Source organism: Apis laboriosa, unplaced genomic scaffold (genome assembly GCF_014066325.1).
Source record: "Apis laboriosa isolate Shangri-la unplaced genomic scaffold, ASM1406632v1 scaffold64_cov150, whole genome shotgun sequence".
NCBI lineage: Eukaryota > Metazoa > Arthropoda > Insecta > Hymenoptera > Apidae > Apis > Apis laboriosa.
Window position 1 is genome coordinate 3060050 of NW_025224011.1, and position 11966 is coordinate 3072015.

Genomic DNA, 11966 nt, shown 5'->3' on the forward strand with positions numbered 1-11966 from the left:
AATTATAATTCGAATTAGAATTTATTATACTTATTTTTTTTTTAATAAGTATAATTGCAGTTATATTATTCATAACCTTAAAAAATAATCTAAAAGATATTTTCATTTATATTTCAATAACAATGATATTAATTATTCAATTATGAAATATAAACGGTATCTCCAACAGTAATAATTCCATTTTCTTTATTTTCTTTACTTAAATAAATACCAAATTTCATTTTTCCGTGAAATTGTTCTGTAAGTGTACGTAGTGGTTCTACTGTTTTTACACCAGTGGTTTGATCAATACAAATCATTTGACATCTAGTGCATGGTCCTATTATCTGAAAAAAAATCATTAATAATCAAAAAGCTAATTACAGATTATTTTTATTTTTATTCTTCTTTCAAAATATACCATAAAACTATTTTTTCCAATATAAATATGTTTCCATTGTGTTTCCTCAAAAGCTTCACAACCACTTATTATTATATTTCCTCTAAATCTATGTATAATTGTGTCTTTTTGCACTTCTTTATCACGTACTTTATCACTAAGCCATAATACACTTGCTTTGTTTATTAATAAAAATTGAGCTTGACTAGAAAATGATAATTCAGATTTAATATTAGCTGTAAAAGAAAAATATATTTATATGATGAAATAAAATTTTAATTTTATTTTTAATTAGTAATTAATAGTATAATATAAAGCATACCCTTTTTTTTATTATTATTATTATTTTGTTTTATAAGTCTCAAATTTGGAAGTCCTAATGCTAAACTTATCCAATTAGAAACATCTGAACCACAATCAGTACCTTGTACTTTATGTCCACATACTCTACTTTGGCATATAGTTTCATTTATGGAATTATCTAAAGGAATATCCATAATAGGCATTCCTAAAATATTTTTGAAATATTAAATTTAAAATATATATATAATAAATGGAATTTTTACCTGGATAATGTAATTGCATAATCCCTTTTTCTTTAAATATAATTGGTTTTAACAAACAAAGATTAATATGTTGTTTTTGTGTTAAACAAGTACCAGAAGATGTAATAATCATCCATTCTCTATCATATTCTAAACCTTTTGAATTTAAATTCCAAGAATTTGTTATCTTATAAGCAGCACATGATTTTATTGGATATATATATAATTGTTCTAAAGTACATTCTTTTTTAATTATACTAGTGTTTGTTATTAGTTTAAAAATTGGATTATCATTAATAATATGTGTTAATGTTTCTTTTTTTCTATCTTGTAAGTTATTACTAATTTCAGTTGCATTATTATGTATCACATATTTTCTTGTATCTTTTATTGTATCTTTTATTTTTTCATCATGTGGATTATATTTTCTATATAAAAATGTTTTATAATCTAACCACCAATCTGGAATTTTATTTATTGGTGATCCATCAACAAAACATTCTTTAATCATAACTAATAATGTTTGAACATCTTTAATTGTTGACATATATCCAAATGATACTCTTATAGCACCTGTTGGTTTACCATCTATTAAATCTGTAGAACCTCCACAAACATAACCAGCTTCATAATTCTGAAGAATTTCTTTATTTGATAGTGCTAAATGTCTTTGACATGCACCAGGATTACAAAAGCAACCAGTTCTTAAATGTATTTTAAATAATGCTGCCATATTTAAAACTTCCATATATCCTATATATTCACCATTAGATCGTATAAGATTAAAAGCAACAATACCTCCTTGCATATCATGATTATCATAAACTGTATCAGAATATAATTTTGCAACTGGTCTTCCATTGCTATGGTGAAGCATTAGCAAGGATGTATATAAAAATTTTGCAAGAGAAAATACATGTTTGGAAATCTTTTCCATTGTGATGAATGATAATATGTCAAAACCATATTTTAAAGATATTATAGAAAGAAATGGTATAGTACCATCTTCAAATCTGTAAGAGAGTAAATATTAATAAGGAATTTAATTTAATTTAAAATAGTTTTTAATTTCTACCTTTGATGAAGATTTTGTCGTTTTATATGAAATAATTCAGAGCTTAAAGATACATTTACAGTACCACCTCCATAATAAATTTTTTGAAGTGCATTTGCACTAACATTTCTTACTAATAATGCACCAATTCCAGTAGGATATCCAAACATTTTATAAAAAGATAAACAAACAAAATCTGGTTTAAAAATAGATAAATTTAACTCATTTGTTGATGCAAAAGCAGCAGCATCAAGTAAGACATACCACTTTGTAGATGTATTAGAAATTACATTAGATAAAACTCCATTATGTACATCTTTAATCCATGTTAAAGGATATTTTAATCCAGAAAAATTACATTGGGCAGAATAAACAAAAAGTGAATTAGTTTTGAATAAATTGTTCTGTTGTGAATGGGAACTAATTGATTTTGAAGAAGAATTGAAGATTTCAAAAACATTATTATGATTTAAACATGTTATTTTTGCTCCTTTTTTACAAACAATTTCTCTCATACCAAGAACTGAAGTATGATTATCTTGTGTGTAAACAAAATGGCCAGGATTGGAAACATTTTTTTCATCTTTATTAAATAAGAATGTATCAGCTATTATCTTTAAGGATGCAGTTGCACCTGATGTGAAAATAATACTATATTCATCGGCAGATGTGTGAAAATGATCTAGAATTCTATAAAAAAAAAAAGATAATTCTGATTTTGTTTAATTAATGATATTATTAATTTTTTATTTATTCATGTCTTACTGATATCTCATATGCTCTATAATATCTTGGGTCACATTACTTGCAGTTCCAATAGAATGTGGATTAGCATAAAGTGAATTATATAAATCAGAAGCAACATTTTTTATTTGTGTATCAGAATATAATGTTGTCCCTGCATGATCTAAATAACATTCTTCTAAAACATAAGTGTTAATTAAAAATATTTTTATTTTCGTATACTTTCTTTTTATAATTCTTTAAATTAATAACATATTTCGTATTATTTTATTACTACGAATATTTATTACGAAACGCTAAATATAATGATTATATAGTTTATAATTTATTATTTACCTTTAATTCTTGAAAAATTATTTTCAAAACTTTTCATGATCTCTTCATCGTATATTGATGTATACAGTAATGACGAATTTATCGCATTTTCCATATTTTATGATATACGAATTAAATAAAATTAAAACTAATAAGATTAGTAATAGATCGCGTTCATCACTTTAGAATAATACCAAACAAGGCAATGACAAGACAGTACAGAAATGATTACCTAATAAAGATTATAAATATATGTTTCATGTTTCTTTGAATTCAAAATGTTGTAAAAATGTCTTATTTAATTGTTTGTCGAGGCTTAAATATTATCATATATATGACTTTTAATTTTAAAAAAAATGCATAATTTACAAAATTGATATATTTTTTGCTTATACATTCAAATTAATATTTTTGCAGATAAGATAACGAAAATTAGAAATGAAAATAACTCAACGACATACATTATTTCAAATTACATTTATTTTATATATTGTTATTATATACATTATATATATATATATATNTATATATTGATTTTTACATCATTTATTTTATTAAACATTAAATGATGATGTTTTTATAATAATATTTGTAATTTTTTTAACATTATATTACAAAATTCAAAAAATTGGAGAATTTTGAATTGATTGCAACATTTTTAATTGCGTAACATCTTTATTTATTAAATGTATAAATAAAACACATGAAATAGAGATAATTTTTTAGAATGAATTAAAGTATTCAATAAAAAATAAAAATATATTTAATATATTTAAAAATAAAAGAAATTTATATGTTAAATTAAATAATTGCATAGTATGATAGATGATGAAAGAAAGATTCTTCATATGACGAGGTGGCCGAGTGGTTAAGGCGTTGGACTGCTAATCCAATGTGCTCTGCACGCGTGGGTTCGAATCCCATCCTCGTCGATTTTATTTTTGTTTTTTTTTTTAATATTATTCTAATACAATTTCTTTTTGCAATATATTGTAGAAAAGTAAGTTTTGAACAATTTATATATAATTGCTGTTCAACTATTTTTAAAATATTTGTAAAATAATGATTATTATTAGCATAATGCTAATAAATCTGTGCATTATCTTATCTTCTGTTTATATATATACGTAAATATATCGCAGCAGGAGGGAATTAAAATACGTATAACGGGTGAAATAAGTCAAAAAGCTATTTCTTTATATTGATAACTTGAAATATAAATAACGTCATATTATTAATTATCAAAATTTTAATAAGAAATATAAACTTTTAATCACAAATGAAAATGAATTCCTTAAATTGAAATTTAAAATTTCTTACATGAAGTAAAAAAATTGAAATGACAAACGCTATAAATAAACATTATGTAACCTAATATTGGATTAATTGTTCTATAATTATTTCTTAAGTTATTTATTAAAAGTCAATAAAAAATTTGATAAAACGATGCAAAATAATTCTGAAATAGAGAGACCACCTAAACCAATTTGGGGAACTGAAATTACAATGCCTTCAGAATTAAATGAATTAAATGAATATGATTTTTCTATTGTAGAAAGTCAAGACGTATCTGGTATATTATCATGTTATAAAAATAAGTCACATTTTTTGACACAATTTCAATTAAAGAATATATATCACAGATCCCACAACAAGTCTTCTGACTCCAACAGAAGAATATCTTCATATGACCAAACGTCTCATTGAAAAAGGTACATTATCACCTCGTACTTCTATGATACTTAAAGAACTTTATACAATATACGAATTGAATGATGGATATGGTTTAGCAACTTTTGATTCGAAATATGTGTACGTTAAACCAGATAAACTAGATATTCGAAAAGATTCTATAGAAATTATTAAACCTCCAATAAAAAAAAAAAAACGAAAAGAAATAGTTAAAGAGGAAGAATATGTATCAAGAGAATCATCAGTATCTCGAAGAAGCACAATAATAACTCTGGAAGAAGAACCTTTGTTCGGTTTACATGTTGTCAAAGACACCACATTTGAACGGCCTTGTGATCCAGAGGCGATTAAAATCAACAATATTTTTTCTGATTTTTCTTTGATCGATACAGGTCACGATAAATGTATAAAAAGGCGCATCACTCAGTGGATAAAAGAAAATTTCAATAAGAAGGAAGAACAAGGAACTAGTGAACAAAAGAAAAGTTTATGGAAAATCGTGAGATTAAATGAAGAACATTATTTTATAGAAATACTTGATGATTCTCATTTTTGCTTTTTATTTTTAGATATTAAGAAGAAAATAATAAAATAACTTGAAATAGCAAATCATCTAGAAAATCACTTTTTTTTGCGATTTTTATTAAATTAATTTAACATCGATCATGCGCGTGATCTGGATTAAAATTTGAAATTGCGTCATGACGGCTTATTATATAAGATTAGTAGTGTTATACTTATTTCTCTATGCAAATTTTATCCGCCTTCAGGATCATGTTGGAATAATCGATTTTATCTAACATTAAATATAATAAAATCACTGACACATGAGCAAAAATTATCAGTAGAAACATGTATTACTTTATATGTCAGTGCCACAATTTGGAGAAAGTGCGTCCTTGACAGGTTCCACAATATCATGACCCGGCATTGGTATATGTATCACATTACATAAACGAAAGGAAGGCCAGGATATAAGGGAAAAAAAATTTAATCGTCTTATGTGACGTTGCAGCATTTTTTTATGCAATACAAATTAAAGTGAGTAACCTGAAAAAAGATCATTCACATATGATGGAACAGCTTTTTTATTTAATTCATCGAAACTTATTATGTGAACATATAATTAGTGATATAACTCAATTTTCCTAGATTCTTAATGAAGTTTAAATAAAGTAATAAATAAGGTATTAAATATAATTTTCATAAATTCTTTTCTGGAATGTTTTATTTGTAAGAATAACGTATGTTAATTGCACCTTTGTAAAATTACAAAATACTATTAAATTTAATATATTTAATATATTAATATATATTTGCATAATTAAAAACTTCATCAAATAAATATATGTTATAATAAATTTTATAAAAATTTGATTTTATTATATAATAAAAATATTTGTATCTGATAGGGAGATATTTTCTTAAGATTATTAAAATATAAATTAGATTATTTAAAATTGCAAATACTTACTAATTCGAAGATTCTAATTATATCAGAACCACGCCCAATGTATTTGTTCGTGTCCCCTCTTAACCTGGCTATCCTATACTTTCTATCCTTCAATCTTAATTCCTTACGAAAAAAGTATAGCGATACAGTTTCCCCACTCTTTATCGACTATATCCAATCCCATTGGAAACAGTGGCACCCAAAATTCGATTGATCCCCCTGCAACCTTAGCTGCATATAAATACTGGGCCAAGTTTAAAACTTCGTCAGAGCACGATTTCTTCACGTAAAAGTAAAATGGTATTCAAGGTAAGCTTCTTCCGTGTACGCCCTTCAGATTATAATAAAACTTACAGAAAGATATTTTATATATTGTAACGAAACATAATATTTCGTAGGAAAAGATTTTGTTTCAATTTTAGATTTTAATTAATTTGATCTTTTTCTATGATCTTTAAAATAAAACTTCCAAAAATAATCTTCAACTTGTTAGTTCTTTGTTAGTTCTTGAAAGATTCTTGCTGTTATTCATCAAATAGTATAGTAACATAATCAAATAGTATAACTTCAATTAAAAACAAAAAAACAATTATTTTTTTTCAGTTTGTAGTATTCGCAGCCTTCTTGGCAATAGCCAACGCAGGTGGCCCAGCTTCTTACGACATCGCAGCATCATCAGGAGATCATAGCAGCATTGGTTTCAGCCAGGAGTCTACGCAAAAAGGATTCGCTGGCCAGAATGTGATCTCCTCTTATACAAAATCTGACGATTCCGCTCATTCCTTTGTTCGTGTTAGCAGTCAGAGTATCAGCAACGATGCTCTTTTGAACTACGACATTGCCCATGCTCCTCTCGTGAAGGCTGCCTATTCTACCCCAGCCTATCTCGCCCCAACCGCTGCTCCTCTTATTGCCAAGACTTATGCTGCACCGTATAGCTACAGTGCTCCTTTGTTGACCAAGACCTACACCGCCTCTGCTCCTTTGATTACCAAGACTGCTGTAGCTGCACCAGCTCCTCTTTTGCACGCTGCACCAGCTTCTCTTCTGACCAGATATACCGCTCCAATCGGTACTGTAGCTCCAGCTCCTCTTTTGCATGCTACATCAGCTGAACCTTTGTTACACGCCGCTCCAGCTTCCTTCTTGCACGCTGCACCGGCTGCTCCTCTTCTTGCCAAGAGCTACGGATACGCTGCCCAGGCTCCAATCATCGCTAAAAGTGCTCTGATCGCCCCAGCCGCCGGATATGCTGCCTCCATTACACCAGCTGCTCCTCTTTTGGCCAAGACTTACGCTGCTGTTCCTCATCAAGCTCAACTGGTCACCAAGGCTTACGGATACGAAACTGCCGCCCCCGTTGTACACACAGTTTTCAATGGTTTCGGTACCAGCTATGCCTGGTAAATTTTTAATTCCATGTGATAACCCTTTTGATTTTCTTTGAAAGAATGTTAGATCTTGGTCTTCTCAAGTCTTGGGAATATTAGATCTCTCGAACAAAATTTCGAAGGCTCGATGATTCTAAAAAAAAATATCATCTCTTAGATAAAGTTCTATTGAGATATAATTAAAACGATGAATTTTATTTGAAGAAAGCTTTGTTTTTTAAAAATAATATTCATTAGAAACGAAAGGGTTAATATGACGAACTGATCCAGATTTGTAGATAAATATTTTGATTATTTTACGTTATTAGAACTATCAAATTTCATTGTACACGTATAAATAATACAAATAGATGTAGATATACGTGTATTGTGTATAAATAAATATAGGTGATATTATTTTATTTATATTACAAACACCGATTACCTTTTTTAGTCGCATTACGAAATAGATTTTCAAATTTAAGGAATTTACTTTTTGTATACCTAAATGATTGACAAATAAATTTTAATTTTTTTGTATTCAATGATATTTATCTTATTTTGTTTGTTTTTCCTAAAAAAATATTTATATAATGATATATTAATAATATAACTTAACATTATTACAATTTATTTACAAATAATATTAAAAGCACTTTTATTTTCCAATATTCCAATTAAAATAATAAATTTATTACATCAGTTTAAATTTATATTACAAACAAAAATACTTTAATTTAATATTTAATTTAATATTTACACGTAATATTTCGATTTATTCAAACAATAAATAATAATTTATTATATTCTTTAAAAAATTTAAAATCACATGAATAAATAATAAAATTTTTCTTTTTTTCATCATACGAGGAACGATTAAATTATTTGATAATAAATTGTAATTACTTATTTAATGGCTATTTTGAGATAATATATTTCAATAGAAAATAATAACAAAATACTATAAAAAAAGACATCCTTGAAATTATGCTTTTTATGAAAAAATTTCCTATCAAAATTGTAAAATAATTCATTGTAAAATAATTCATTTTAAAGTCAATATAATGTATAATAAACAATCGAATTCAATTATCGATTCCGTTATGTTTATTTTTAAAAATTCGAAATATTCTTTCAACTTTCAGTATAATATATATTTAATTAAACATTAATATTAAAATTATACATAATTTATCATTTATATCAATTCATAAATATAAATTTTATGATTACTTAAATAACTATTAATAAATATATTAATATGATATGATTTTTATAATATGGTTAAAATGTGTTGTATATTAAATAATGTATATTAAATAAGGTTGTAGTACGTATTAGTAGTTATGAATTGATAAATTCGAAATTATTTAGAAGTGAATTATAATAAATTGAAATATAATATCTATTAATTTAAGAAATAAGATTAATGATTTATACGTTACTTCCTATTACTTCATGTATTCTCTATTCTACGTACAAAATATGTTAATTTCAACAGAAAATTTTTTCCTAGGATTACGTTTCTCTTAAACTTAAATTAAAAATAATTTGAAGTTCGTAAATATATCAATCATGCCATTATATTCTATTTTTTACACTAGAAATTTAACTAGGGACAATTTTTAAGTGTATAACATGCAAGATATATGTTCACATTATTAAATAGTATAAGTAAATTTGAATGAACAATTGTTTCGTTAATTTGAAGCACGTGTTAGTTTGAAATTATAAAAATGACAAAAATTAGAAAGGTGAAACGTAGAAAGAAATATCGTATGAATGTAAATCGTAAGCGATTACGAAATAAATTATACAAATTACCTACAATAACATGGTAAGTATAACCAAGTCATCGTATTATTTTAATTAATGAATATAATGTATTTAATTATGTATAAAGATTAAAATGAGGTTTATTATTTATAGTGCTCAAATAAAACAATCGTGGGATATAACTAAATCCACACGAACTAATTTAAATCAAATGGGTTTAGCATATGATCCAAATGAAACTTTAAAGATACCCAATACAAAAAAAGAGCTTATTGACAAAGTTTCAAAATGGAAAGTCGAGGAAAATGATGAAAATAAATTGCAGAATGAAGAAGATATTGAAATGACATCAGTAAAAATACATGTAGTACAAGAACTTGAAACAGAAGCAAAAGCGCCAAGAAAAAGGATGTTTAGGTTACCAAATAGTCAAGTTCATTTTCTTACTTATTTGATGGATAAGTATGGAGAAAATTATAAGGTAATATTTTAATTATAGTAATTTATTTGATAAATATTTTTCTGGTTATGAATTATTATATAAATTATTTCTAAATGAATCATATATAGGCTATGGCATTAGATAGAAAGAATTATAATCAATTAACTTGGAAACAAATACGTGCTAAAATTAAGATATTCAAAGGTATCCCTGAGCAATACAATGAGTATCTTCAGAATAAAAATACATAACATAATTCATAATATAATTCATTAATTTCTTAGTATATTTAACACAAATATATTTCAATTTTCATACAAATTGGTATATAAAGTATCAAAGTATAAAATTAATAAATTAATTAATATTCTTATTTAGGTAAGTACAAAAACAATAGACAAGAAAAATTAATACTTATTACAACAGATTTATATAAATATGTGTAATACTATTCACTGTAAATGAATAAAATAGATTTATGTTTCTAAATGCAATCTCTAAATCTTTATTTTATGTATCAATTACAAAAACTAATGTAGTTTGATTTATGCATAATTCACATAAAAAAAAATGAAAGACTTTTACTGTGATTTGATAAAGTAAATAAATAATTTATTAAATAAATATACGTGTATGTGCTGAAAAGAGACTTCATAAAAAATTAAATGATTGCAAATATATTATACTGAAAAAACCTTAAAAATTGTATATTTTTATTTATATTTCTTTTTTTAAAGCTTGAATTATTTGTTTTAAAAAGGTTCATTTTGTGCACAAACTGTAATCACTTTAATCCATTGAAAAATTGTATACAATATGCTAAATTAGGCATATTGTCATTTTCTTATTTACTTCTTATTCTTCTATTCCTTTCTTTCTTTTATAAAGTACTTAACAAAAAAGAGGAGCAGATACACTATCTTTTGCCATATAAAACATTTTTTTTCTAACAGAATCAACGGATGCATGATACCAAGTATATTCAGTTGTTTCTGGAATTTCAGGAAAAGGTCTTGTTTGGCATCCAATTATTTCTACTTTATGCTTATGAGGTGAAATACTTAATAAATCTAAAGCTTTCTTAACTTCTTCTGGCTTTAGAGCACTGGGACAATCCTAATTTTATACATTAATATACATTAGAAAACTTTTAATGAATTCTTAAATAAGTATTATTAAAAATATTTACCTGTTTATTAGCAACTACTAAAATTGGTACATCATCCATTCTTGCATCACTTAATAACTGTTTCAAAATAGAAGCAGCGGAAGATAATTTGTTTATGTCAGATGCATCTACTACAAATAGTAACAAATCTGTATCTTGCAAGAAAGCAGTCCAATATTTTCTAGTGGCATCTGAACCTCCAACTAATATAAAATAATATTAAATAATAAAATAATATTCAACAATTATATTATAAATAATCTTTGATAAAATAAAAAATAAAATAAAATTTACATACTATCCCAAACATTATAAAATAGAACCCCATTTTTTATTCTATATACAGAAGAACCTTCTGTGGGTTTTGGAGGGACAATATATGAAGTTTCATCACCGTTTGCCACACATATTTGGTTTATAATCGACGTTTTTCCAGCTCCGGATAAACCTAATAGAAGCACTCGTTTTTCATGACTGTCATCAATCTATAAAAATAAAGCAATGAGAATTGTTATTGAGATTTCTTTCAACAAATAAATATAAACAATAAAATTGACATCACTAAATCAACTCTAAGAACGATCAAAAATGGTTTCAAATCAGAACTCTAACCTTAGACACTTCTTCAAAACCTTCGTCTATTGCCAAAAGTTCTCGTTTTTTCCAATATCGATATGCAATGTATGTACCAATGCATGTACATCCGATCCAAAAGATCTTTTGACCGTTTTGAAATACATTTCGTATCATTATTCGTGAATATTGTTATTTAATGAAAGACTGAAAAGTAGTGCCGACTTTCTCGGCTTAAATTTCGCGTGTTGGCACGTTATCTTATGAATTGTCACTTCACCGCATGACATCTACCTCTCATCGTTTAAATGAGTTGGGCGATAATTATAAGACTTATGAAACGCATTTATAAGATTATTTGCATTTGTGTGAATTTCTAACGGTACAAAATAAATCCTTTTTCAAAAGCGCCAACTTTCTCCGTTTGTCAACTTGATACTACCATAGATGATGTA

The 11966-nt window shown here is 25.8% G+C and overlaps 4 protein-coding genes and 1 non-coding gene across 6 annotated transcripts; 3 read left to right on the forward strand and 2 right to left on the reverse strand.

Annotated features, from left to right (window-relative positions):
* Positions 1 to 115: 115 nt before the first annotated feature.
* Positions 116 to 3243, reverse strand: LOC122718518 (molybdenum cofactor sulfurase 1). Of its 2 annotated transcripts, none has more exons than XM_043943610.1 (7): positions 3059 to 3243; positions 2744 to 2897; positions 2000 to 2668; positions 946 to 1937; positions 702 to 887; positions 401 to 615; positions 116 to 326 (listed from the first exon to the last, which is right to left on the reverse strand). In XM_043943610.1, the coding sequence occupies exons 1-7, from the start codon at positions 3150 to 3152 to the stop codon at positions 141 to 143; spliced, it is 2496 nt and encodes an 831-aa protein (XP_043799545.1). In that variant the 5' UTR covers positions 3153 to 3243; the 3' UTR covers positions 116 to 140. The 2 variants fall into 2 exon arrangements, with proteins under 2 accessions (XP_043799545.1, XP_043799544.1); XM_043943609.1 differs by having other exon boundaries at positions 2744 to 2900.
* A 644-nt stretch (positions 3244 to 3887) lies between these two features.
* Trnas-gcu lies at positions 3888 to 3969 on the forward strand. The gene has a single exon. It is a non-coding gene; the product is annotated as a tRNA-Ser (tRNA).
* Positions 3970 to 4453: 484 nt separating this feature from the next.
* LOC122718521 (cuticle protein-like) lies at positions 4454 to 7784 on the forward strand. Its single transcript, XM_043943615.1, has 2 exons — positions 4454 to 5228; positions 6786 to 7784. Exons 1-2 carry the CDS (start codon positions 4725 to 4727, stop codon positions 7587 to 7589), a joined length of 1308 nt encoding a protein of 435 aa, XP_043799550.1. The 5' UTR covers positions 4454 to 4724; the 3' UTR covers positions 7590 to 7784.
* Positions 7785 to 9236: 1452 nt separating this feature from the next.
* Positions 9237 to 10177, forward strand: LOC122718527 (nucleolar protein 16). Its single transcript, XM_043943631.1, has 3 exons — positions 9237 to 9389; positions 9482 to 9809; positions 9899 to 10177. Exons 1-3 carry the CDS (start codon positions 9289 to 9291, stop codon positions 10019 to 10021), a joined length of 552 nt encoding a protein of 183 aa, XP_043799566.1. The 5' UTR covers positions 9237 to 9288; the 3' UTR covers positions 10022 to 10177.
* A 233-nt stretch (positions 10178 to 10410) lies between these two features.
* On the reverse strand, positions 10411 to 11920 carry LOC122718526 (ADP-ribosylation factor-like protein 1). The gene is made up of 4 exons (XM_043943630.1): positions 11551 to 11920; positions 11237 to 11423; positions 10960 to 11141; positions 10411 to 10886 (listed from the first exon to the last, which is right to left on the reverse strand). Exons 1-4 carry the CDS (start codon positions 11686 to 11688, stop codon positions 10662 to 10664), a joined length of 732 nt encoding a protein of 243 aa, XP_043799565.1. The 5' UTR covers positions 11689 to 11920; the 3' UTR covers positions 10411 to 10661.
* Between the last annotated feature and the right edge of the window lie 46 nt (positions 11921 to 11966).

Coding starts and splice junctions, on each gene's coding strand:
- LOC122718527 (XM_043943631.1), top strand. CDS start 9,289: ATGACAAAAATTAGAAAGGTGAAACGTAGAAAGAAATATCGTATGAAT. Junction 9,390..9,481: donor AAATTACCTACAATAACATG/GTAAGTATAACC, acceptor TATTATTTATAG/TGCTCAAATAAAACAATCGT. Junction 9,810..9,898: donor AGTATGGAGAAAATTATAAG/GTAATATTTTAA, acceptor AATCATATATAG/GCTATGGCATTAGATAGAAA.
- LOC122718526 (XM_043943630.1), bottom strand. CDS start 11,688: ATGATACGAAATGTATTTCAAAACGGTCAAAAGATCTTTTGGATCGGA. Junction 11,424..11,550: donor GTTTTGAAGAAGTGTCTAAG/GTTAGAGTTCTG, acceptor TTATTTTTATAG/ATTGATGACAGTCATGAAAA. Junction 11,142..11,236: donor ATTTTATAATGTTTGGGATA/GTATGTAAATTT, acceptor ATTTTATATTAG/TTGGAGGTTCAGATGCCACT.
- LOC122718521 (XM_043943615.1), top strand. CDS start 4,725: ATGACCAAACGTCTCATTGAAAAAGGTACATTATCACCTCGTACTTCT. Junction 5,229..6,785: donor AGAAAAGTTTATGGAAAATC/GTGAGATTAAAT, acceptor ATTTTTTTTCAG/TTTGTAGTATTCGCAGCCTT.
- LOC122718518 (XM_043943609.1), bottom strand. CDS start 3,152: ATGGAAAATGCGATAAATTCGTCATTACTGTATACATCAATATACGAT. Junction 2,669..2,743: donor ATAGAGCATATGAGATATCA/GTAAGACATGAA, acceptor TTTTTTTTATAG/AATTCTAGATCATTTTCACA. Junction 327..400: donor TTGGAAAAAATAGTTTTATG/GTATATTTTGAA, acceptor ATTTTTTTTCAG/ATAATAGGACCATGCACTAG.